Source organism: Monodelphis domestica, chromosome 2, assembly GCF_027887165.1.
Source record: "Monodelphis domestica isolate mMonDom1 chromosome 2, mMonDom1.pri, whole genome shotgun sequence".
Classification (NCBI taxonomy): Eukaryota; Metazoa; Chordata; class Mammalia; order Didelphimorphia; family Didelphidae; genus Monodelphis; species Monodelphis domestica.
In genome coordinates this window covers 213,623,857-213,651,441 of record NC_077228.1, presented here as the reverse complement: position 1 = coordinate 213,651,441, position 27,585 = coordinate 213,623,857, and the positions used below count along the sequence as shown (strand labels likewise).

Genomic DNA, 27,585 nt, shown 5'->3' with positions numbered 1-27,585 from the left:
GGTTATGAACTATTTCTATATGTAGTAATTGGTTTGGGAATCTTGGGAGTTGTCTTGCTGATTCTGATTTTGATATCTTGCTATGTGTGACGGGAGTTATGGTTACCACTGGTGAGGGGGGGTGGAGCAGCTCCTTTTAGATTCCCCTTCCTGTTTGGTGCTCAACCACCAAGGAATACTAATCCTAGAACTGATCCTCATAATGAGTCGTCTGTATAACTCTGTCTATTTTCTTTTCACTTTGCACTAGGCCCATTGGTGGTATATGGCTGTAGCAGGGATCCCTTACTGATCTCGGTTTGGCTTGAATTCCCAAGATGCAAAGACTAGAGTTAGGATGGACAAGTATAGCTCCAGGTATAGTGATAGCTATAGACACAAGACATTAGTGATATCAGCCCTAAGGATGGGTTATGGAGAAAGTCAGATGAACAGATGAAATAATCCAACTCCATGTCAGAGTTGAGTTCTAAACAGTAAAAATAGACCCATGCCCTTATCTAGTGGACCCACTCTGTATAGGCTCAGCTGATTGGGCTCTGCTATAGCATCACAGGAAGTATCTCTGCACCCCCACCCCTTCCAAATGGGGATCTGTGTGTCCACTGGTTGGGTGTCTGGTGGACTGCTGAATACTAGGGGTCGACTGCCCCCCTATCAGACCCAGAGCAGAAGGACACCTTTACAATTTATCAGCCCACTAACAACTAACAATGGACTCCTCTTCCTATTTGTCAGGAACTTGTAAGGAAAAATGAGCTGGTTGGTATGGATTGGACTAGAAAAAACAGGCAAGGGACTTGCCATTGCCTTGACATTCCCCCCTGGGAAATGTTATGATTGTCCAAGTTGAAGGAACAGATAAGCCAGGTAAGGCTAGGATCTCCGAATTCTAGGTTACTCCCGTCAACTCTTCTGGGGGGCACTCCAGTCAGAGTCCTGAGTAACAATGGCTAAGGATCTGAGATAAACCATTGAGAAAGAGACAGGATATAAGGAGACTAACGCCTGGTGGGAGCGGGTCAGGCATACTGTTCTATATCTGGGAAAAAGCAGTTGCTATGCCTGTATTTCAGTTAGGCCTAGAGCCGGGGTTGTCCTCTTTCCTTTGGGGTAGGACAAATACGAGGTTGAATTCAAATGTGTGGTTACCTTCTCTTGAGAGTTAAATCCAGAGAACTGAAGCACACAGGCCTCCTTGTACTCACTAAGACAAGTGGCACAAAAGGAGTGCCTCTGGCTAGAGGAGGATTCTGGAATCACACTCCATGCATCACTCTGTACATAAGTGGGAGACCCAGTCCAAGGTTGGAGTGTGCCTGAACCTGGAATATGACTGACCTGCCTCAGTTTGCTATTCTAAGCGTTTCTTGAGCAGATCTCTGGTGGTCATGCAGGAGAACCACACTCAGACAAGTCTTGAATAACTGGGCTGGGACTTGTGCCTTGGTACAATTGGCATTCCCATTCATGATGATATACCTGAACCAAACCACTCATCTAGGCCAGTCAAGGCAAAAGAGGAGTACTCTCACTTCTCAAGGCTCCTTTGATCAATCAGTATACATAGATGCAACAGGAGTGCTTAGAGGAGGCCCAGTGGAGTTTAAAGCCAAGAACCAGATAGCTGCCAGTTCGAATCCCTCTTTTGGTGGGTCACCATAAACAAGAATGTGGACTGGATAAATTACATTTATTATAACCAACAGAGATTCATAAATTACACTCAGGACACAGTCAAGGGCTTGTCTAAACAACTAGATGCTACCAGTAGAATGGCATGGGAAAATATATTCGTTTTAGACATGATGTTAGCCAAGGAGGGTGGTATTTGGGTCATGCTAGGAGGGACTGGTTGCACTTACATTCCCAATAACCTCTCCCTGGCTGAGTTTGTGACCAAGGCTCTCCAAGGATTAACTGTCCTTTCAGAAGAATTAACCTGAAACTCAGGGATAGATACTGCCTCCTGGACCAGTTGGTTGGACTCAGTTTTCTTGAGCCCCTGGACAAGTTTATATCCATGATAGTTGGAGTCAGGTTTTATTTTAATACTCCCCTTAATTCCCAGCCTTATAACTCTCATTCAGAGAACCACAGAGAATATGTATGTAGTATCTTCCAAAACTCCCCTACTCAGACATATGATCCCAAGGAAACAAAAAGTCTGTGACTCAGAGAAGGTAACTGAAGGGTGCTTTGATTTGAGAAAAGAAGGGAAAGCAATTTTCCAGCAGTGGAATGAGAAATCACACAACTCAATAAAATAAAATGGGGGATTGAGTGAAATAAAAGTGTGTGATTCTCAAAGCAAAACCTTTGGCTTACATCCCCCAATATCCGCAAGGCAAGAGCACTCGGTTAACACCCCCAATTGAGAAAGGAATGTGGAAGAGTAGTCTTTCAAATTTCAAGGACTTTTTGTTGACTGTTTACCCATAAGATTTAGGGACAGGTCTGGGAAAGTGAAAGGCTGATAAAAGATGAAAGACCCTTATTCAAGGACAATTCAAGTCACCCAGACAGACCAAATGCTTCTTTATCTCTTGAAAAATGTTAAAATGACACTTTCACTCACTGTACCTTGCAGTTTCCTGGATGGGGGGTAGACCTCTTGCCTAGATTGTGAGTCCTGGCTCCCAGGCAAGGGAGGGGGTTGCCAGGGTGGGGAACTTTGGGTTAGGAACCTATATATTGTTTGTATTCCCACCCAGATGTTTGCACTTCTATGCCTCACTGAAGGTGAGAGTGCCCCTTTTCCTGACTTTTGATTTTTTTCTAGTCATTTTCTGACTCCAGGTTTGTAATTGTAATTTTGGATGGGGGTTATTTTTATCCCAGTCTTTCCCCATTCCCCATTTATTAAGCACCTGCATTTTACAAATTTTTCCTTTGATCTTTGTAACAACTCTTGGAGATGTCTGTTATCCCCACTTTACATTTGAGGAAACTGAGTCAGAGAGATGTGAAGTGTAGCCCAGGTTCACACAATACTAGTAAAGTGTCTGAAGGTGGGATTTGAAGCCAAGTTTTCCCTCACTTAAGACCCAGCACTCTATCCATTGAGCCACCCAGGTGCCAACGGGGAAACCCATGGAATTGATAAACAGATAAGGAACCAAGGATTTTGGTATGTTACCCACCCACCTCCTCCTCCCTTCTCTAAAGAGCCAAATCAATAACCAGGAATCATTGGTCACATCTCGAGGTGGTTTTAATCGTTATTCAGGACCATCCAAATGAGACCTTTTCTCTATTATTTATTATCCACTATCATTTTGTCCATTATTTATTTGGAGGATTAACTGTTTAATTAACCTACCTCCCAATTCTCAAGGTCTCTTACTGGGTTGCTGATGCATTTACAAACCTAAGCTGAGTAACCATTAACAAGAATATAGTGCTTTAAGATTTGTAAAATGCTTAGCAAATGTTATTTCATTTGATCCTCATAACAACCCAGTGAGGCAGGTTGCTATTATTGTCTCCAAAACATCTTGTCCAGAATCACACGACTAGTATCAGAGGCAGGGTTTGAACTCATACCTATCCCCCTTTAAGGCTCTATCTTACCAACTTGCTGGCCCAATAATAATATCTCCCCCATCTTCATTTTATTTTATTTTATTTTATTTTTCCCCATCTTCATTTTAGACTGAAAAGGCTGACTCCTTTCCTACATCCATAAGAGAGGAGTGGAATATCTCTTGTAGATAAATTTCTGAGATCAAAGATGCCAGAGAAGATCACCTTGGAGAGTGATATTCTCCTCTTCCAAGGCTGAGAGAATTTCCCTAAATCTGAGGCTCAATTCTTTAAGGGTTTTTTTTCCCCAAAAATCTTAGCCCCAATTTAATTTGAATATATCTTTAGGATCTCTTTCTCTGTTCTATGACTTATTTTTAATTCTTTCAGTTGGAGGTTTTCAATAATTTCTGATTCTTTATGACCCCATTTGGAGTTCTCTTAGCAGAGATATTGGAGCAGTTTGCCATTTCCTTTTTGAACTCATTTTTATATATGAGAAAACTGAGGCAAACAGGGTTAAGTGACTTGCCCAGGGTCATGCAGCTAGTATCCATCCTTTCCTACCCATCCAGCTCTCTTATTCCAAACCTTTTTCTTATCTTTCTTCCATCTCCAGCTACTTCTTTCTACCATAATCCTTCTCTCCCCAACAGATTACAGCCTCCCAACTTTTGTTTATACAGTCCCAATTCAAAGGCAGATTTTCTTCTGGTGATGGCAGATGGTTTCTTTGAAGAAACTAAGATACCCCTGGTTTTACCTGGACAAAGAGGGGTGAACAAAGACCAACAAGCTAGAGACCTGGTCTTTTCCCCAAAGGGGAACTTCCTCCTCCACTCTTTTTCATTTTCTGATTTCTATAGCAGTCAGCTCTATTTTAGAACCCAGTCAATAAGGGTGTTTGGTCCCAGCAGACAAAATTGCTCAAAGTTGTCTATGAGTTCCTACCTCTATTTTCCACCCTGGAAGAAGTGCTCTTAATCAGATTCCTCTTTGCCTTCAAATCCCACCCAGATTTTAGAGAGATACTCTGAACCACATGAAATACTAGATCAACACCTTGAACTGATTCTGTCTTACTTAAATTAGGGTTCCCATAGTGCATTGACAATTACAACTCTGAAATGGCCCCCTGTGATTACTGTATGTAGGAATCCTTGGGAGCCCACTTTGCTGAACCATCCTTTGTTTTCCTTCTTATATCTCAGAAAAGCACTAGAGCTTCACATTCAGAGGTAGAAGGGAAGAAAAAGGAGAGGGGGCAAAGGATCAAGCTGATTTGTCCTAAGATGAAGACTGTCTAAAGTACCATAGAGAAGAGTACACCAACCCCAAAGGAGGATGGGCCACCACTCCTCTTGGTGCCTACTCTATCCCCAATTCAGGAAAATCCAAAAAGATTGAAATGTTCCATGGGTCCTCCACTGTATATATCCAATTGTCCTCTGGGAGAAGTACAGTCTGGATGTACCTCCTTACCCAGTACCCACCCCTCCCACCCCAAGATGGAAGGGCAAAAAAGTAGACATAGTACACATCCTAGTGAAGCCCCTTGGTCTACTTAGAGCTCCATGGAGCAGAGTGAGGCAGGCTTAGGTTCTAGCACTAGGGTGATGTCTCTGGGGATGTTCCCAACCAAAGCAGGAGAATCTTTGTCAGAACCCTGGTGAAGGATAAGGGGCCTGGGGAGATTTTTCAGTGAGGGAGAATCCTCACTGGAGCCCCACAATGTCAGTGATTGGAGGGGCTTGCACCATGAGTTCCTCATATCGGCTCAAGAAAAGCCCAAATCGTGACAGGTATGAGTCTTCATTGTATGGCAGCTGGTTTCTTCGAAGAAATTGAGACACTACTGGTTTCACCTGGCAGAAGGGAAGTGAACAAGACTAATAAGCTAGAGACGTGGTCTTTCCTCCAAAGAGCAACTCCCCCTACACTCACCCCTTTTTTCATATTCTTTTTTTGACCCTTTCCTTCTGTCTTAGAATCAATATTATGTATTGGTTCTAAGGCAGAAGAATATTAAGAGTTGGGCAATGGGGGTTAATGATTTGCCCAGGGTCACATATCTGGGAAGTGTCTGAGGTCATATTTGAACTTAGGACCTTCCCATCTCTAGGTCTGGCTCTCAATCCACTGAGCTACCCAGCTGCCTCTTACATTCTTTTTTCTATAGCAACCAGCTCTAATTCAGAACCCAGGAAATGAGAATGTTTAGTCCCAGCAGGCAAAGAAAGCATCATTGGAGCATAAGTTTAGGTCAGAAGGGCCCTTGGAGAACATATAGTACAATTCCTCATTTTATAGATGAAGCAATTGAAGCCTGGAGAAGTTACATAAGTTGTTCAAGGTCACACAACTAAAAAGATAGGTAATAAAACAGAGATTAGAACCCAGGTATCAGGGCTATAAACCCAAAACTCTTCAGTGAACTGAGGAATCATTTCCCTCAAATGAAGGTTCTAGGAGAGATTTATAAGAGGACACTACTTGTCCCAAATATTAGAAGCACATCCCATAGCTACTAGGCAAGGTAATTGCTGCCTTCCTTTCTTCTTCTAAAGCCAAACAGGACAGGTCACCCTCTGGGCCTCCTTGACCTTTATAGGAGTCTAAGACAAAGGAAGATCATCTTTTATGCCCGTTAAATGAACTATTCCAAATCTCCTTTTTTATGCCCTTTCTCATCTCCCTTGGAGAAACTGGAAATGGTATATAGAATCACCAAAGCAATTTAAAAAATACTGTCTTGCAAATAGTAGGCAACTAAGAGAGATTTATACAAACTGAAGTTGAGATTGAAGATTGTTGTGGCTGTTTGGCCCAAAGGAAAATGGATTAGAGGGTTTGAAGTATGGGGATATAGTGGGGTAGGAGATGGGCAAATAGTATTGTCAGAACTCTCCTTTAGTACATGAAGTGTTATTATTAGGAAGGAAATGCTAACTACTTGTTCTCTCTTACATCAGTGTTCAAAGGAAAAGAATTTCCCATCAGTTGCAAAAGGAGAGTCTTGGGTTAGATTTGGTTCAAACGTGATTAACTCCTCCATTGTGGGACCATGGAATCCTCAACAGGAAATTCAAATATTTTCTATGGGCCAGGCACTGAGAAGAAAGAGAGTTATTAATAGGCCCTGCAGTCATGGACTCATTCCATTCTTACTCCATCTCTAGACTCTGCTTTTTCACTAGCTGTTCCCTATTCCTGGAGTTCTCCCTCTCTTCTCATCGATGTCATTAGGATTTCTTGTATTCCTTCAAATCCCAGTTATATCCTATCTGTAAGAAGCCCTCCTGCCTCCCTCTTAATATTAATGCCTTCTTTCTGAGATTATCTTCAGTTTATGCTGTATTTATTTATACTTAATTGTTGTGTATAGTCTCATTAGACTATCAGCCACTTGAGAGCAGGGACTGTATTCCTAGAATTTATCATAGTCTCTGGCACACAGAAGAAGCTTAATAAATGCTTGTTGCTTATTAAGTATTAGAATGAGGAAAATAGGAATTTATTAAGTTCTTACTAGATACCAGACACTGTGCGAAATGCTTTACAATTATCTAATTTGATTCTCACACTACCTTGGAAAGTAAGTGCTTTTAGTTTCCAAAACAGTAAAATGGGAATAATAAGGCAGAGGTTAAATGACTTGCCTAGGGTCATACAGTTAAGTATCTGAGGCCAGATATAAATTCAAATCTTCTTGAATTCAGATGGAGCAGTCTATCCCCTGCACCTTCATGGCTGTTCATTCGAAGATATTTAAGAAGAGGAATGAAAAGAAGCATGGGAAGACTTATATGAACTGATGCAAAATGAACTAAGCAGAACTAGAAAAAACACTATATCCAGTAACTACAACAATGTAGAATAAAATAATAGCAATAGAAACTAAGTGCTGTGAAGTTATAATGACCAAACTTTGTCCCAAAGAAGAAAAAGCAATTCTCTCCTGTCTTTGCAGAAGTGAGATAATATGGATATAGCACAGAAAGGCAATAAATTGGTCAATGCAATGTTTGGTTTTGCTGAACTGTTTTTTTTTTCCCCTTTCTTTTAAAAAATTATTTATTACAAGAAATGGTTCCAGGGCAGCTACATGACTAAGCAGATGGAGTCCCAGGCCTGGAGATAGAATGTCTGAGTTCAAATGTGATTGCAGACACTTCCTAGCTGTATGACCCTGAGTAAGTCAATCGACCACTATAAATGCATAGCCCTTACTGCTCCTCTGCCTTGGAATCAATACTTATTATCAATTTTAAGAATGGTTCTTTGGGAGGGAGAGGGAAGAATGTTTTCCTTTTTTTGGCTACTCTTTATATCCTTGGCACATAGCACAACATTTGGCATATAGTAAGTTGTTAATTAATGCTTATTGATTGGTTAGTTGATTGATATTAGAAACCTAAACAAAGATATCAATAATTTTTAAAGTAGAATGTAAGTAGTTGATTTTCCATTGAGGGAAAAGAAATAGAGTAAGGTTGGCATTTTTCTACCCAAGGTGGTTTAGGTGCTGTCCTGCTTATGAGGCAGTGGTTAGGATCAGCTCTAGACACCTTTACCTTGAAGCTATTTCTGCTGTGCCAGTTTCTTATGTGCCTCTAACTTTTCCCTGCCCTTAATTCTTTTTTCCCTTCTCTTCACCATTTTTTCTCCAGTTCTCAGCCTTTTTCTGCCCCAACCCCTTTTCTACCTTTAGACACATGTTGTCAGAGAGCCTGGGAAAGAGGTGATGCTCCACATGGCAGCTGATAATGGAATGGCCGAAGGTCCAGTCCAGGATGGGGTTTCGAGGCAGGTTGAGAACCCCAAGACTCATCATGTGAATCCTCTGGGGTTTCTTATCCAAGGAGAACATAGGGAGCCCAATGTGCTAAAATGCACACAGAAAAAGACACATGCAACCAAACCCTGAGATTGTAGCTCTTTGCCAGCCTGAGGGAAAATAATGCCCACATTGAGGAGGATTCCCTTCTTGGGGCCACCATCAACTGAGATCTCTCAAGCTGGTCCTGAGTTTGAGAGTATTATTTAGTTGTTCCAAGTCCCCTAGTAATTCTCTCTCCATACCAAACATCCATTCTCACCCAGAAGACTCCTATTCCTGCCTAGTCTTTGCTTTCCAGACTGCCCTAGAGAAATAATGTCAAACTCAAATAAAAATAGAGCCACTTATCCATTCATAAAGATCCTTGCTAACTAAATATTGAATTTGTTTTTAAATGAAATATCTATTCTTACTTTCATTTTGTTAAATATTTCCCAGTTACATTAAAAAAAGTTACTTTCCATCTTGGAATCAATTCTGTGTATTGGTTCCAAGACAGAATAGTAAGGGCTCTTAACAGGGGTTAAGTGACTTGCCCAGGGTCACACAGTCAAGAAGTATGAGTCCACACTTGAACTCAGGATCTCCCATCTCTAGGCCTGGCTCTCAATCTACTAAATTACCTAGCTTCCCCCTCTTAGTTATATTTTAATCTGGTTCAGCTGCACTTGCAAGTGTTGCCAGCCACATGGGCAGGGTATTTGTAGTCTCTGCCCTAGGGAACAATTTCCCCCTACCCTCCACCCCCTCAGAAAGTTGTGGGGGAAAGCCCTACCTGGAAGATGTTGACGTGGAGGTAGGGATGAGCCAGCAAGCCCCGGCTCACAAACATGCAGAGAAGAGCAAACCCAGATGACTGGAAGCCAGAGACTTTGATCAGCAGCCAGTAGTGAGAGAAGAGACCCAGGGACATGAGGCACAAAGTCCGAAGAACTACCCTGGGCTCTTCCTTCCTCAGTAGTCCTTTGGGAAAGAGGTATGTGAGGCAAGGGTGGCATCTTCTAAGCCCTTTCTAAGTCACCGAAAGACTATAATAGCAAGTGAGGACTAAGATAGTAGATTTAGAAATCTAGAAAGGAACTTGGGTGATTTTTTTCTTCCATTCTATTAATTTTTTAATGGAGATTGATGGATAAGGCAATTGACTTCAGGTCAGAAGGTTGAGGGTTCAAGTCCCTTTGGAGTTAAATTGTTTAGGGCAGCTAGGTGGTACAGTGGACAGAGTTCCTGGCCTGGAGTCAAGAAGATACATCTTCCTGAGTTCAAATCTGGCCTCAGACACTTACTATTTGTATGACTTTGGGCAAGTCACTTAACCTTGTTTGCCTCAGTTTCATCATCTGTAAAATGACCTGAAGAAGGAAATGGCAAACCACTCCAACACCTTTGCCAAGAAAACCCCAAATGGGATCACAAAGAATCAGACACAACTGAAAAGATTGAATAACAACAAAATTCATTTTAAAAAATGAGAGAATTCAGAGAAGTGACTTGCTTAAGAAAGAGAAAGTGACAGGGGGCAGCTGGGTAGCTCAGTGGATTGAGAACCAGGCCTAGAGATGGGAGATCCTAGGTTCAAATCTGACCTTAGCCACTTCCTAGCTGTGTGACCCTGGGCAAGTCACTTGACCCCCATTGCCTAGCCCTTACCACTCTTCTGCCTTGGAGCCAATACACAGTATTGACTCCAAGATGGAAGGTAAGAGTTTAAAAAAAAAAAAGAGAAAGTGACAGAGCTTGAGTTCAAATTCAGGTCTTGTGCCAAATCCATCCCCCTCGACACCATCCCCCACTAATGACTAAGACAAGACAAGGAATCAAAAGGCTAAAATTCTAATCTCAGCTCTACCACTGACTGGTTGTATAATCTTGAACAATTCAAATTCACTGGGTCTCGGTTTCCTGAAATTTCTAATGAAAGGGTTTGAATCCACCATCGTTAAGGACCCTTCCAGTTTGAACATTCTATGGTTTCATCCCAGGCTGGAGTGCTTTGGATTTCAGTTGTAAGATTTAGAACTAGAAGGGACTTAAGGACCATACAGTTCAATCCCATTATTTTTCAGGTAAGAAAGTCCAGAGAAACCAAATGATTTTCCCAGTGTCCCATAGGTAATACACATGAAGCTAAGGATTACCCCATATTCGTTTAGTAGATTAAGTGGTATTTAGTGGAGCTGGGGAAAGAGAAGAAATTCAATTCTAACTGTGTGACCCTGGGCAAGTCACTTAACCCCAATTGCCTAGGTCTTACCATTCTTCTGCTTTAGAATAGTATTGATTCTAAGACAGAAGATAAAGGTTTAAAAAAAACAACAGCTCTGCCAAATAACACAGAATAGATAGGTACATTATTAGAAGAATCTAGAGGCTCTTGAGGGTTCTTTTCTCCATTTCTGTCCTACAGTCCAAAATATAGCTTTAGAGCCAAGAGAGTGTTTTCACAGATGGTTTTAGTTCATTTGTAGATATGCAAAAGCAGTTAGGTGTACACTGGATCAAATGCTGGACTTGAAGTCAAGAAGACCCGAGTTCAAATCCTGTCTCAGATACATGCTTGGGCAGGCCATTTCACCTGTTTATATCTGTTTTCTTAGCTATAAAATGGGAATATCTCACTGGATTATTATCAGTGTCAAATGTAATATTTATAAAAAACACTTTGTAAGCCTGAAAGTGCTACATAAATGTTAGCTATTATTTATTTGCTATTAAGTATCACAAGACATTTCTGTGCCCTAAGCCTGTCATCTAAATCCAAGCATATTTATTATTGTGAGGACCCACAAATAAATACTGTTCTCCAGGTAATAATAATAATAATAACTTACATTTCTACAACACTTTAAGGTTTACAAAGAACTTTCAGCATATGATCTTTATGACATAAGCAGTATAAATGCTACACATGGGGAAACTGATGTTCAGATAGTTTAAATTACATGCTGAGGGGCACATTACCAGTACACTGTGGGCCTGGGATTCTTACTTGGGCTCCTGAGTCCAAGGCCAATGTTCTTCCTATCATACCATTCCCTCAGTATTCTATCCCAGTATTCAAGAGCTCTTAGTCCATACTTTCTGTCTTAGAATTTATATCAAGTATTGATTCCAAGGCAGAAGAGAGGTAAGGGCTAGGTGATTGGAGTTAAGTGACTTGCCCAGGGTCATACAGCTAGGAAGTATCTGAAACTGGATTTGAATCCAGGTCCTCCATAACTCTAGATCTGGTGCTCTATCCACTGTACCACCTGGCCACTCCTCACCCTGCCTCTTAATATCAGGCCAGCAGTGCCTAAGCTGTTTATAAAGTTTTATCTATCCTACTTGATCTGGCAATGAGACTCAGAAGCCTGCGCTTCCAACCTTTTCCCTAAGATGCCAACTTGGAATGGTAGGGTAAGGGAGGAATGTGGTATTCCTTTTCCAGGGAGGTTCCTTAATTCTACTTAAGGATGCCCCTTGGTGATTTTAGAACTGGCCCTGGGGGGTACTTACCAAGTGCCACCAGAGGGGTGATTATGGGTATCATGAACGGAGCCAAGAACATGTAGACATATCGATTCAGGATTGGCAACTTCCACGTACTCGAATCGCCCAAGCCCACAACATTGGTATAACCATGATGTAGTTTCACATGGCCATGTGTGCCTTGTTCAGCCGTGAATGAAGTGCATACCTGAGGAGCGTTAGAACAGAGAAATAGAACAATGAGGATGCCAGGGGCATTGGCATGGGAACAGAAGACCCTCTTGGGCAAAGAGTAACACATATGTGCTCTGCTTCTAGGTCCCCAAGTCTACTAAAGAACTCTTGCCATTTATAATGGCTTCCATTATCCATCACATATAAACAAAGAGGATTTTGTGTTTTTCTCCTGGCTTTTCAAAGTATTTGTGATTTCTCTACAGCATCGTCACTGTCCCGATTCCGCTTTGAACTTTCTGGATCCATAGCAATTAAAAGGCAGAGTGGGATGGGGGAGATAGTGGGATCAGTGGATAGAGAGCCACCTATTAGTTAGCATCCATTCTAAGACAGAAGGTAAGGGTTTTAAAAAGTGAAAATTAAAAAGGCAGGGTCAACCCTGAGGATTCTAGGTGGCTAAAGACAGCCAATCTGGGGTTGAAGATGTGCATTGGATTTTCTAAGAAGTGAATAAACCACTGGATAATTATTTGCATAAATCACATAGCAATAGAGATGGAAATTTGGTGGAATTCTCTGCAGTCAGTAAGGAACAGAAAAGGACAGAAGCATGGAGAGAGAGACTCCAGAGGACTCTTTAAATAGAGGAAGAGGTCCAAATGCATGAATAGGAAGCTAATGCTTTCCTTATACACAAATATTTGCAAAAGTTACAGAGCATCATTTTTCCTATAAGCTTTTATCTAGGTCAATAATTTTTATTTATTTCAGATTTCTACCCTTGCCTCAATTAAAGAGGAATTGAGAAGGTTTATCCCTTAATACAGAATACATGTCCCAAATCACTACTGCAGATTAAAGAATTCTGAGATTTTACTTCCCACCAAGTAATGTGGCAAAGATGGGAACTAGAAATGTGGGAAGAAGACAGACACATTGATGTATTCTTGGTGGAGCCATAAAGTGCTCCTATTATTCTAGACTTCAATTTGTAATTATTCAAGAAAATTGGCTAAACTCTTTATATGTTGTGTCTCACTGATCTGGTCACATACTCTAAGGAGGCCAAAGACAAAAATAAAAATCTAATATAGATCAAAATGCTCATAGCAGCACTTTTTTTGGTAACAAAGAGCCAGAAAGAAAATAGGGATACACTTTTGGGACTGTCTGAAAAATCAAGTTATAGGATTATAATAGAATACTATTGTATACCAAGAAGGATTCTGGGAAATCTGGGAATACTTATATGAACAGTCTTAGAGTAAAATAAGTTGAGCCAAAAGAACTATATAAATAATTTCTACAGCATGAACAGATTCCTTAAAGGAAAGTGAAATCTGAGTAACGATAAAACTAATGTAAGTCTTGGAGAAGAGATAATTTGTCATATCTTCTCCCTCTGGCAGAAAGGCAGAGGACCATTAGACCAACCTAGTATATGTACATTGTCAGGCAATCTGTCTTGCAAATTTTTGCTTAATAGTTTTTCTTTGTCACCTAAGGGAAGGCTAAATCTGGAAGAGTGGCTGGAAATGATTAAAGATAAAAGTCATTTACAAGAATATGAGCTATTCCCCAATTGATAAATGATAAAAGAATATGAATAGAAAGGTTTTTGGATGAAGAAATCAAAGCTTTCTATAGCTGTATGAAAAAATGCTCTAAATCATTATTGATTAGAGAAATACAAATCAAAATAACTCTGGAATATCAGCTTACACCTATCAGATTGGCTAAAATGAAAAAAGGGCAAAATGACAAACATGGAAAATGTTAGAAGTGGAAAAATGAGAACACTAATATATGGTTAGTGAAACTGTGAATTGAACCAACCATTTTTCATAGAAATCTGGAATTATGCCCCCAAAGTCATAAAACTGTATAGACCCTTTGACTCAGCAATATCACTATTAGGTCTGTTTCCTAAGATGAACAGGGAAAAGGAAAAGAACCTACATTTACTAAAATATAGCAGCTCTTTTTGTGGTAGCAAAGAACTGGAAATGAGGGGACACCCATCTAGGGAATGGCTAAATAGGTTGAGATGTGGGATTGTGATAGAATGCTACATGAAATTATGAAGAGTGAAATGAGCAAAATCAAGAGAACACTACATAGAATAATGCAAATAGTATATGAAGAATAACACTGGGGAGCACCTGGGTAGTTCAAAGGATTGAGAGCCAGGCCTAGAGATGGGAGGTCCTAGGTTCAAATCTGGCCTCAGATACTTCCTAGCTGTGTGACCCTGGACCCTGTGACACAGCTGGGAAGTATCTGAGGCCAGGTTTGAACCCAGGACTTCCCATCTCTGCGCCTGGCTCTCAATCCACTGAGCCACCCAGCTGCCCCTAATGTTTTTTTTTAAAGGTAAAAGTCATCAATAAAATATATTTTAAAATGGAAAAGAATATATTTTGTATAAAACAGAATAAAATCCCTTTAGTAATAACAACTACTTGAGATGATTGACATGCTGTGGTTGAGCACTGAATTTACCTCTAAATTTTCTGGCAACAAAGGCTAAATCAAAGAGGAACAAGTTAGGTTACATAGTTTTAACATTTTCTCATTTCACTGTATTTCCTGATAAGAGAAAACATTCAGATTAATCTTCAGGGATAAAACTTGTCCTTGAACTAAACCCAAGAAAAAAACTTTTGTTTTGTACAAAAGTATCTGTAACAAAACAGACAGTATTATAAAGTCTGGTTTTACAGCGGAGACAGATACTCTGATAAGACCAGTAATTCTTTTTATCAATTTTCTAAAAGGTGGAATTTCTGAAGGGATCCAAAGTCTGAAGAGACAAACCGTGTCTGTGTCCCCAGATGAGGCCTGAAAATTGTGACCCCTGGGGGTGACAGTCCATAGGAGGCCTCAAACCTTCCCCAGAACATGTGACCAGGCTTATCACAAAATCAATAAAAGTTATCATCTTTGTACCTGACTTTGACCTTGCACCTAAGAGGAACGTGTTAGCACAAAAGCTGGAGATTGGGACCTGCAGAATGGAATTTTCTGACATGTGAAATTTTCTGAATATAAAAAATAATATTCAGAAGCATCTTTTATTGTGCCCCCTGTGCCTAATATTGCATCCTAAATGACCACTGACTTTGCCTCTGAAATTTTTGCCCATGACATTTTTATTGTGCCTTAAAGTTTGTATACATTTGCTCCTCAAAACAGCTCTATTAAGTCAGTAGTCCAGATATCATTCCCTCCTCCACTTAAGGATAAGGGACCCTGAGAATAAGAAAGTTTTAGCAATTTACCAAGGGTCACATAGCTAGCAAGAATTCTCTTGGAACCCATATCTTCCTGGCTTCAGGTACATCATTATACTCCTCTTGGGTGTTGGGTCCAAGTCAATTCAGGATCTTGTAGCAAGAGACTTCAGAAGATGACTTTAGGAAAGCAGCTAGGGAGCACTGTGGATAGACTGTCAGACTTGGAGACAGGAGGTTCTGGGTTCAAAACTGGCCTTAGACACTTTCTAGCTGTATGACCCTGGGCAAGTCACTTAACCCTGTTTGCCTAGCCCTTGCCCATCTGTCTTAGAATTGTGACTAGGACAGAAGTTGAGGGCTTAAAAAAATTATTCTGTGGCAGTCTATAAACTGTAATAGAATACATATCTGGAATACATATCAGCTTATGTGGATGATTAAAATGATGATCCTATACCTTGAGATAGGGATTGGACTTGTGATCTTCAGGGTTTGGGGAATCCCTTCAACCAGTGGAAGTTGCTCTGCTCTCTGACTTCAGCTATTTCTTGTATCTATCCCTTTCTCTCTCCATATAGGGTTACCTTCCTATTTCTGCCTCCCGTTTCTCTCCTTAATCCAGCCTTCCCAAAAACATCTTCCCAAAGTATGGGTCTGGTCCTGTCCTTTGCTTAAAAACATCTCTGGATTCCTATTATCCCTAAGATAAATGACTTTTGCCAAGTTGGTATTCCAGACTCCTCCTCATTTGGTTTCAGTTGTTTTTTTTTTTAAACCCTTACCTTCCGTCTTGGAGTCAATACTGTGTATTGGCTCCAAGGCAGAAGAGTGGTAAGGGCTAGGCAATGGGGGTCAAGTGACTTGCCCAGGGTCACACAGCTGGGAAGTGGCTGAAGCCAGATTTGAACCCAGGACCTCCCGTCTCTAGGACTGGTTCTCAATCCACTGAGCTACCCAGCTGCCCCCAGGGTAACCAGTTGTTTTACCTTACATGAATCGAATCGAAATGGACTACCAACTAGTCTCTGGAATCACTATGCTGCTGACAACCTTCTCCCACAGCCCTTTTATCCGAGGCAGTTTGGTGGGGGCAGTTCAGTATGCCAAGGGTTCTAGCTCTCTGACTCAGCCTGTTTGCTTTAGACTAGTGGTGCCAAAATCAACTAGAAATGGAGGCCACTAATCTGTATGTAAAGATCTCTGGGGCAACTAGTTGGCACAGTGGATAAGAGTGCCATGTCTGGAATTGGCAGGCTCTGGGTTCAAATGTGGTCTCAGACACCTCCTAGCTGCATGACTCTGGGCAAGTCACTTAACCTCAGTTGCCTGGCCCTTACCACTCATCTGCCTCAGGATCCATATTCAATATCGATTCTAAGACAGGAGGTAAAAGTTTATTTTTTAAAAGGGGTGGATCTCTCTAGGCTGCATATGGACATAGTTTTAAAATGTAATGTTATTGATTTCTTTTGTTAAATATTTCCCAGTTAATATGGTTCAGGCGGCTCTTGGCCTTGGTTCTGCTTTAGAACAAGGGTTCCTAACCTGGAGTTTGTGAACTTATTTTATAAGCTAGGTGGTATTACATAAATACGCAGTGGGTAGAGTGCCAAGCCTGGAGTCAGGAAGATTCATCTTTCTGAGTTCAAAACTAGCTTTAGACACTCACTAGCTATGTTATGACCCTGGGCAAGTCACTTAACCCTGTTTGCCTCTGTTCCCTCATCTGTAAAATGAGTTAGAGAAGGAAATGACAAACTAGTCCAGGATCTTTGATAAGAAAAACTCAAATGGGGTCACTAAGTTGAATGTGACTGAACAACAACAACAAATTATAATGACTATGCCTGAAACTCCCCTTAAAGATTCATTGCCTTAAAGGTTCAGCTCAAGTTCCTCTTCTTCCATGGATTCCTACCCAAATGAAAACATTCTCTTCCTTAAATGTTCCTAGACGCTTTGGGATCTTTCCTTGGCCCTTTTCATTCCCAACCCTGCATTATCGTTAGCTGTATACACGTCATAGTGACGTCCCCCAGTAGAATGTAAACTCCATGAGGGTAGGAACGGTACCATTTTTGTAGGTGCAGAATGATAGATACTTAATAAATATTTGTTGGATTTGATTGCTTAAGTCCAGGCACAAAGATAGTTCCAAAGAGTCACTAGAACACATTTTTCAGTTCTTACATAGATTTTATAATTTTATAAATGATTTCTAATTTCCTCAGATCCTCCAGGGCATGAAGGTCAAGAAAGGACTCTTTCCTTAAACTTCATTTTAAATTTCTCAGATGATCTCAAATTTCGAAGAGCAAGATATTGTAGAGGAGTATTGTTTATATTACCAGAATCTCATTTGGGTCAACTAGTCTCTAGGAGAGATTTGGACAAGATGAACCTTGCTATCAGAAAGGAGCTTATCCTTTTCAGTTCACAGTGCAATAAAATTTACATTCAATGAAGGGCTGTGAAAACATAGATTAAAAATTAATAGGAAGGAGCTTAAAAGGATTCTTACTGTTTAGTATTCCTCTATTCCCATCTCATTTTGCAAGTGGAGAATATATATCAAGTTAGGATTGTTCTCAAAGGACTTCAGGTTAGAGGCTTTCTTTCCCAGGAACATAATAGGGGCTGAATACATTTTTAAAAATTAATTGGTCAGGGTAGCACAGTGGATAGAGATTCTGGTCTAGAGATAGGAGGTCCTGGGTTCAAATGTGGTCTCAAATACTTCCTAGCTGTGTGACCCTGGGCAAGTCATTTAACACCAATTCCCTAACCCTTGTTCTTCTGCCTTGGAACAAATACTTAGTATTGATTCGAAGATGCAAGGTAAGGGTTTAAGACAAATCTACTGAGTAATTATTATGTCCATGACACTACAATTGTCGAAAAACTAAACTAAAAATAGTCCCAGCCTGCACAGAATTTATATTCCCTTCTAGGGGATGCAATGGATAAACAGATAAGCAATTACAAGGTAATAGGAGAAGGGAGAAAGCTCTAAGAACTAAGGGATTAGGAAAAGGCTTCAGTAGTACATGAGTCTTTAAAGAAGCTGAAATGTTAAGAAGAGGAGGCTGAGGAATGCATTCCAGGCATGGGGAACAGTTAGTACAAAGACAGAGAGATGGAGTGATAGGATGCTGAGTTCTGGGGACAGCAGATAGGCCAGTTAAGCTGGAACACAGAATATGTGAAGAAGAGGGGGTAGGAAATAAGTCTGGAAAGATAAAATCTAGAGCCATAATGTGCAGACTTCCAGCTGTGTATCATTTTATATCTCATTCTTCAATTGGCAGCTAGGTGGCACCAGGGTGTATAGAGCAGTGGTGAGGAAGATCTGAGCTCAAATAATCTCAGACATTTACAAATTGTGTGACTTCTTGGGCAAGTCATTTCACCTCTACCTCAGTTTCCTTAGTTGTAAAATGGGGATAATAATAGCCCTGACCAAAGGATCAAGTGAGATAATATTTGTAAAGTACTTATCCCAGTGCTTGGAACATAGTGGATGCTTAATAAATGCTTATTCTCTTGTATCATTTAACAATAGAAGCCCAATCTGGCATTCTGGAGTGGTAGCTGGTCTCTAGCCTATTGAGTGAGAGACTTAGTCCCCCACCCGTGGGTCCCAGAGATGGGAAACTTACTAAAATTGATTATGAGGCCCAAAGATCCAAGGACCTCTCCTGTCTCCCTGAGGTTGGCCTCAAAAAATACAGGGAGGAAGGCAAAACAAGAGAGGACAGAGACAACTGCATATGAGGACCTCCTCTTTCCTATTGAATGTGTCTGCACTAGTTTATCCAACTGCAGGTTTTAGAAAAATAACAACTCAAGCTGTGTCTGCAATTATTGTTCACTGCTGAGAATTCACCTGTAATGGGTAAACGTCTATATAACACTTTGCAGCTTTATAGATTATCTTATTTGCAACACTCTAAAAGGTAGCATGGAATAGTGGATAGAAAGGTAGCCTTTGATCCAGGGAGACTCAGATTCAAGTCCTACCTTTCACACAGGTGAGCTTTGTGACTAGGCAAGTCACTCAATGCTCAAAGTAACTCTAAAAGCTATAAGGTGCTAAATGATGGATAGATGGATGGATAGATAGATAGATAGATAGATAGATAGATAGATAGATAGATAGATAGATAGATATAATGCTATACATACATATTTAGAAGGGGAAAGTGTGTGTGGAGAGAGAGAGGGGGAGAGAGAGAGAGAGAGAGAGAGAGTGTGTGTGTGTGTGTACAGTCAACTAGGTGTGCAGTGGCCTGGAGTCAGGAAGACATCTTCCTGAGTTCAAATCTGGCCTCAGACACTTTCCAGCTGTGTGACCCTGGGCAAGTCACTTGACCCTGTTTGCTTTATTTTCCTCAACTGTAAAATGAGTTAGAGAAGAAAATGTCAAGCCACTCGAGTTTCTTTGCCAAGAAAACCCCAGATGGGATCACAAAAAGTCAGATATGATTGAAAAAACTAAATAACAACATATGTGTGTAGATATAGAGATATATATGATATTTCTTCAACATACAGACTATATAAAAATACATATACCTATATGGAATTTTGCAGATCTAGTCCTTGTACCTAACAACTCTCTGAGCAGTGATGTACTGATAAATCTTTAGCAATCTGCTCTCCAGGGGAGGGGAAAGTTTTTTATAACACATGTTTAAGTTTAATCTGCATTACAGACATTTTCTCCATCTCTTTCTCAAATCAAGGCATTCTTTGTTTTTTAATGAAAAATCAAGCTCTAATTTGTAGTATTTCTGATTTCTGGGGTGTCAATAATCACACTGAAAACCCAACAATAGTTAGTCTGATCTGGCACCAGCATAACCCTTTCCCTGAGGTGGACAAGCTGTCCCATTTTACAGATAAGGAAAGGAAGGCTCAAAGATATATCACTTACCTGTGGTCTTAGGAAATAATAGAGCCCTGACTAGAATCTAGGTTAATGTATTCCTAGTCTGCTACTCTGAACATGATTCATGCCATACTTCCTCTGGCCTCTTAGAAAGATGGTATGTCTCTAGGTTTTGACTTAAATAATCAATAGTTCATATTTATTTGACAAGGAAGGAAGAGAACAGTAGGTAGATGCTAGATCTGGAGTCAGGAAGACATGAGTTAAAATTGGGTTACTTCACCTTTGCCTCCCTTTGTTTCCTCATCTGTAAAATTGAAATAACAATAGCAGCCAAGCCCCATGGGTATTTTGAAGATCAAATGATATAATATTTGTAAGGTACTTTGCATACCTTAAAATGCACATAAATGTTAGCTATGATTCTTTTTTTACTATCCACAAGAGATAGATAAAGAGAACAGATTGTCAGTTTAGTAGAACTTGAAAACACAGAAAGAACTTATTTAAGAGAATTGGAATCTTAGCCAGAAGTGAGCTAGGTGTATATGGTCTTGGAAATCAGGTGATATCTCTTTTCAGTGGTTGTAATTTCCACCCTGGACAAGGTTCATAACTTCCAAAATCATCAGTTCCAAGAAGAAGTAGCTTTTTGCTTCATTTAAGACAACTCTCTTGAGAAGATTTCCTTGCCACCACAAAGAAGGGATGAGAATGCCATGCTACCCAAGCTAAAGTCCCTGGAAAGAATCTCAGATCTTCAGATGTTGGCATCAAAGGACAATAGGAAGTCTACCAAGTTGAATCTTCCCCATCTTTCCCCATGGCACCAGTGATAGGCCTGTACATGCCAGTTGGGACCTCTGGTGGGAGGAAGAAGCTCCAAGTAGCTATCAACCCATTGTCACAGCAAGAATACTAACCACACACAGAGTTAAAGAAGGTCAAAGAATCTCCATATACAAGTCATGACAGAGTATATCCACACCACACACCACAATTAATACATACACATCTTATATATTCATCCTATGCTTAGTTCCATGTACATACAACTGGCATTGCCCATAAAAAACATTTGCTTGCATTCTTGGATTTATATCAGCTGTCCTGTGCATAGTCCCAGAAACCCACTCCCTTCCTTACTTCCACAAAGAAGAGCACCCAAAATCTGCTCCAGGGTTTGGATTTGCTGAGGGCACCGTGGCTGGCCAGGTGGCTACCCTTGACTGTGAATGTATGGTGCACCACTCCCAGGATGATGATCCCCAGGGCAAAGACCAGGATACTCTGAGATCGAAGACACAGGAATCCTGCATGAGAGTATGAAAGATGAATGTGGAGAAGAAAACATGAGACCATGATCAGTTTGAGGCTTCAAGACCCAAGAACAGCCACCTAGAAGTGAAGGGTTCAAATTCTACCACAGCTATCAATGTCTACTCAAGCAATCTCTCTTCTTCCAACCATTGGGTTCTCTACTTCTGAGGGGAAAATGTTTCACAGGGGTAGGTGGGTGACTTGGAGGATAGAAAGCCAGACCTAGAGATGGGAAGTTTTAGGTTCAAATATGACCTCAGATACTTCCTAGCTGTGTGACTCTGGGCAAGTCATTTAACCCCAATTGCCCCTGGCCCTTAATGTTCTTCTGCCTTGGAACAGATATTTAGTATTTATTGTCAGACAGAAGGCAAGAGTTGTTTGTTTGTTTTAAATAATTCCCAGCCCTAACCTCACTCTAACTTCTGTGTACTTTCCAACCATCCTCTCAAGAACAGACCTTCTTGTGGGGAGAGGTGTCTTGAAACAGATTTACCCAAGAGCAGTGATATACATTTCCAGGACTCCTACATTAGAACTGGAAGAGATCTTAGTTATCACCTAGCCCAACTACCTCATTCATTTTACATAAAAGGAAACTGAGGCACAAAAAAGCTAAAGTGAATTGCCCATGGTCATATAACACAATAGTGTCATTGTCAGAATTAGAACCTGGGTTTCTCTTCCTCCTCCCAGCTTTGGATATGTATTCTGGCTCCCTTCCCTCCTCCTCCCTCCCCAAATGCATCCAGGATCATAGTGAGGCTAAAGGTAAGCATAGGTGGAGATGGAAATCCTTCTGAAGGATCTCTACCAAGGAGACAAATAAGTTCCTATCCTGAATGTCAGAGAGGGATAAAAACCCAGAGATAATTCTACTGGGCCCTGGGCCCTTTAGCTTCTCTGATCTTAGCAGCAACCTAGGTCCTCAGGTAAAACTCCTTCCTTTCCACCCTTTCCTCTGAATTTCATCCATGCCTTTGTATCCTACAAGGTTCCCCGACCCATTACTCACCTCCTTCCTCCTCTAGTATGCACTCTCTTTCTCTCTGATTTATTCCAAGCCTGCCAGCCCTACTAACATACCCACCAGCTTCCCCTCTAGAGCAGCTGACCTAGTGGGGCCACGTTCAGGCTTAACAGAAAAGGGGAACTGAGTCTTAGTCCCTGTTCTCAGGAGTAATCCTCAATGACCCCTATTTGAAGCCTGGAGATTTGGGGACCAATGAAAGACAGGCTACACGCTCAACTTTTGATTCCAGACCTTTTTCCATGCTTCCCACTCCCTCCCAGCCAGGTTTCAGCGAGGGCTGACAATTCTTTCCCCAATCCCTAGCAAGGACAGGAAGGCTTGCGCACACACAAGTCAGTCCGAAAACCGCAGCGACTGCAGCTTTATTTGCTCCTCTGCCTGGCAGCCTCGCTCAGGCCAAAGGGGATTGGAGCTTCAGAGAACGAGCCCCGCTGTAATCTCTGGGGGAAGGGGCATCTCGCTAACAAAGCTGCACCCCCACCCCGCACCCACCACAGTCCAACACAACCTACACGTATCTCTTCTTCCTCTTCCTATACCCCGCCTGCCAGCCTACCCCGCAAAAAAAGTCCAGGTTGCGTTAATCCCTTTGGGGCCTGACTCTGCAAAACACAGTGACCTTCCCTGCCCACACGGCGCCGGGAGGATCGATCTGATACTGCCAGGGTTCTGGCGCTGGGTCCCAGTGCAGATAGTACCCTAGACTTCTCACCTAAAGGTAGAGCAAGGAAGTTAAGAGCAATGATGAAGCAATCCAGGCCGTACTGCTCCCACCAACTACTAGTCTTCACCACGTCCTGGACCAATGCCTCCAGCTCTCGCATCAGCATCCCCTCCTCCCTGACCCCGGCGGGTCCAGTATCGCTGCAGTTACCACTGCAGGCTGGAGACTCGGGTGTCTCGGTTTCCTTCGCCGACTGTTGGCTGCAATCCGGGTTCTCCGCAACTCTTCTCCTTCCCTCAGGTTCCATGTCCCATATGCGGACAGCGGTCACCAGCGCGAAGAGAAGTTGGGGCAGGGACAGTGGTGCCCGTGGGAAGGACAAGGCAAGGCCCGACGTTGCTTGAAAATAGAGAAAGGGTGAGCAAGGAGTCCAGGTGCAGTGTCTGGCCAGTGAGCCACCGATACTGGCATTAGGGCTGAGAGCAGAGGAGCGGGGGAAAGAGGCAAGTGAGAGGTGTCTGAAATGGGGCGGGAGGCGGGAGTAGGGGCGGAGCAGCTGCTCGGGAGCCCCAGGAATTGGCGCTTGAAGGAGGTGTGAGGAGGAGAGGGGCGGAGTCCGGTACCCAGGTTGCGAGGCTCAGTAACCTCTCTCTGGCCCACCCACCCCTCCAACCTCTCATCTCTGTCTTGGGTTAGGAGAGACTGATTTGGTCGAGGGAGAGATGGGGACAGGTGGAAAGGGACCATCTTGCGAATCCATCACCTGGGACCGCGGAGGAGCCACCCTCCAAGAGTCTGGGAACATGCGAAGCTGGGGAGACAGTCAGAGACAGAGCTGTACCCAAGGAAATTACCATAAGGTGGGCAGGAGCCTGGAGGCTCTCCATATTTCAAGAAGAGAGATGAGGAACCTGAGCAAAAGAGACTCACCTTCCGGGAACTTTTCAAAGTTCCTCTTCTCAGGAGTTTGGCAAGATTAGAAGCAGCAAGGTCTGGGTCAGAGATAGGGACCAAAGGTAAACTGAGAGGCAAAGACCAAAACGACAACAACAACAAAAACTCTAAGGACAAAATGTAGTATCTCCAATGAGCAAGGAAGGTCTCCTTACGTTTCCACAATGCCACTGGGCAGGCAGTTCAAGGGACCAAAGCACAGCAACTCCTTCTTTCTCCCACCAAAACCTACCTTCCCCAAAATGTGAACAATATAGAGTCCACTTCCAGCTGAGGAGTACATGTCCTCTATTCCTAGGCATTGAATATATGTTTAAGTAGTTTCCATCTGGAATAAACTTTGGGGGAGACAAACATTTGGGCCATTTTGGAGAAGGGTAGAAGAAACTAGAAAGAGGAAAGTTAACTAAAGTCAATTGCCATTTGGAACAGGGAGGGATTTGCTAGCATTATCATTCATTACTCAGCCTGAGGCTCAGGTTTCAGTCTTCTCATGATATTATGATGTGGACCATGTCTCTATTTGGTAGACAGACTTAGAATGGAGGCTTCTGGACCCTGGAACTGGGCCTAAAGCAACTCCTCCCTAATTGGAGGCAGAAAGTCTGGAAAGCCAGTTTGCAGGTAGACACAATGGTTTACATGCATAATACCTGGCCCAAACAATAGCTGTATCTAGCAATATTTGTGTTCACTCTCCCTAAGTAAATTGCCTAACCAACATGTATTCAATGTACAGGTCTAGAGGAGAAAATTCTATGGCATATAAATTGAATTTACCAGGCAATAATTCTCTGTAACAGAAGAGACCCTGTGGCACATATGTAGGATACTAATGAACAGAGGCAGTTTGAGAGTGAAGTGGATTAATAGTTGGAATAGTTGGACTTGAGGTCAAGAAGACTTGAGTTCAACTCTGATTCATACACTTGTTGTGTATGACCCTGAGCAATTCACATAATGATAGCAACCTTCCAGAGTTGCTATTAGGATCAAAAGTAATAATATTTGCGTAGTATTTTGCAAACCTTAAAATCCTATATAAATGCTAGTTAAAAGCAAAATAAAATAAGATATCTGAGACCTGCCATCAACAAAATTGGAAACAAAGTCCCAGCCCTCATGCTCCCTTCAACCACTAACCATCTCTTGGTGGATTTAACCATTTTAATTCTAGAACTCCAGCTCCAGAGCCCTTCCCTAAACAGGGTGAGTATCTCAAGTAGGTCATGATATCTACATGGGTCTAGTGATGCTTCACATTTCTCCTTGTGATTTCTCAATAGCCACATTAATGGTGGGTGTAAAGGTAAATATAAAGTAAAGCTAGGTACTCTCCACTAGCCCCACCAGTTCTCTTACCGGTTTTGAAACCAACTCAGTCCTGGGAAGGGTGTGTCAATCCATGACTCCACTCACTCATCATCCTTTTAACTTGTAAACCAAAATACCCCTCCCTGGCCACCGCTCCCCAAGTGCATTATCTCCTCCATTAGAGGAAAGGTCCTCTCTTTGCTTCTGAAGCTATATCTCCAATTCTTGGCACAGTCCTTGCTATAACATAGTAACTATTTAATAATAATGAATGCTTTCATTCAAAGCTGGTCTCTAAGGCCCCTGACTCCTTTTTTTTTCCCACTCTTAATCTGACATATTAAAATGAAAGCTGCAATTACTGCATCTACTCTTATATCTGTATCCCCAGGTCCTAGTTCAATTCTTGGCATATATATGAAAGTATGTGACATGGAAATCACTTTAAAAGACTGATATATATTAATTTAAGGTCGCCAAGGAATTCAGCTATGTAATTCCTAAATGAAAACTCAAGTCAGCAGTCAACTTTTTTTGGAGTTTAATTACAAACAGGAGGAAGAAAGGTATTAGAGAGAGAGAGACAGAGAGAGAGAGAGAAAGAAAAAAAGAGAGAAAGAGAGAGAGAGAGGGAGAAAGGGGAGAGAAGGGAATAGGGCTTAAATACCCCCTCTGTTTAGGCTGGGCCAAAAGGCCCAAGCCCTTAGATAGCTGAGGCAAAGAAAAGAGATCAGTCCCTATCACTCACGTGACCAAAATGGAGAAACAGTCTCAGGGGCCTCCACCTCCAGCTTCCTTCAGAGCAAGCTTCTCCGAGCATCACCTCTCAGAGCAAAACCTCTCGAACCACCCTAGTCCTCAGACCCCGCTATCTTTAAGGAAACCATCCCAGTTCCCTCCCCTCAGTTCTCACATCTACCAATCACTGTCCATGTCTTCCCTGTGCCAATGGTGGCTCTAGCTTAACCCAGGACCGTCCAGAGGTCTGTGGATTTGCACATGTCTGTTGAAGGTCATATTCTCAAATAATTAAATCTTGATCCTTTGCTACAGCCCTTCCTAAATCCTGTTACCCTGAGTAGGGTGGAGATTGGAAGTTCCAAGACCTGGTTCTGTCATTCCAAGTATCTCTATTGTATCAATTCTAAAATCAATCATGACTCAAAGAACTTCCTGTTCTATGCTTAAGCATAGGTCAAAGCCCTTTCCATTATTTAGCAAAAGGTTTCTGTCCTAAAGTAGTCTTAGGTAGGGAGGGGAAGGACCCTCCCTACCTAATGTCGGAAATGGGGAAATTTCCATCATTCATAAGTCTAAGAAATTTTAAGGTTTACAAGTATTACCATATCACCAAATATTAATAACAATACATTTTATCATTCAAAACTGTCCTTGCCTCCCCATTTTGTGCTCTTGTCTTTCTTTGTGAGAGTATGAACACTTTGAAGGCATGTATTGTCTCTTCTTTTGTATCTGTATTCTGAGTGCTTAGCACATAATAAACATTTAACAACTTTATTTATTTTTAAAATTCTTTTTCTTACATTTTGAGTTCCAGATTCTCACCCTCTAGCCCTTCTCCCTCTCATTGGAAGGAAAGAAATATGATATCAAGAATACATAGGGGCAGCTAGGTAGCATAGAGCTAGGAGCACCAGGCCTAGAATCAGGAGGACCTCAGCTCAAATATGACCTGATACTTCCTAACTGTGCCACCCTGGGTAAGTCACTTAATCCCAATTGCCAAGCCCTTACTGCTCTTCTTCCTTGGAACCGATATGTCTATCAATTCTAAGACAGAAGGTAAGGGTTAAATAAAATTAATGTGAGGGCATGCAAAACATATTTCCATATTAGCCATGTTGCAAAACAATACAAAACAAAAAGCAAGAAAAATAAAGTTTTAAAAGTATGTTTCAATCCATTCTTGAGAGTTCGTATGGTCTCTTTCTGGAAGTGAGTAGCATTTTCCATCATGGCTCCTTTGGAATTGCCTTAGACCAGTGATGGCAAACCTATAGCATACATGCCAAAGATGGCACATAGAGTGGTCTCTGTGGGAATGTATGCTACTCCCTCCCCTCAGAGTTCATGCCCAGCACTTGGTATCAGGGTTGGGGCATGGCATAAGATCTCTGGGGGGTATATAATCTCTAAAAG

General features: G+C 41.7%; 1 protein-coding gene across 1 annotated transcript; it reads right to left on the bottom strand.

Moving 5' to 3' along the window:
• Positions 1–1,674: 1,674 nt before the first annotated feature.
• FADS6 (fatty acid desaturase 6) lies at positions 1,675–27,585 on the bottom strand. The gene is made up of 6 exons (XM_007482677.3): positions 23,206–27,585; positions 21,287–21,453; positions 11,864–12,044; positions 9,141–9,328; positions 8,231–8,410; positions 1,675–5,390 (listed from the first exon to the last, which is right to left on the bottom strand). Exons 1-6 carry the CDS (start codon positions 23,462–23,464, stop codon positions 5,241–5,243), a joined length of 1,125 nt encoding a protein of 374 aa, XP_007482739.1. The 5' UTR covers positions 23,465–27,585; the 3' UTR covers positions 1,675–5,240.

What these genes read in the sequence shown, in the direction of transcription:
- FADS6 (XM_007482677.3), bottom strand. Translation starts at nt 23,464, where the DNA reads ATGGAACCTGAGGGAAGGAGAAGAGTTGCGGAGAACCCGGATTGCAGC. An exon ending in GGGTGCTCTTCTTTGTGGAA is followed by an intron (nt 12,045 to 21,286) that starts GTAAGGAAGGGA and finishes AACGCTCCTCAG; the next exon opens with GTATGCACTTCATTCACGGC. An exon ending in CTGACAACATGTGTCTAAAG is followed by an intron (nt 5,391 to 8,230) that starts GTAGAAAAGGGG and finishes CCCTTCTGCCAG; the next exon opens with GTGAAACCAGTAGTGTCTCA.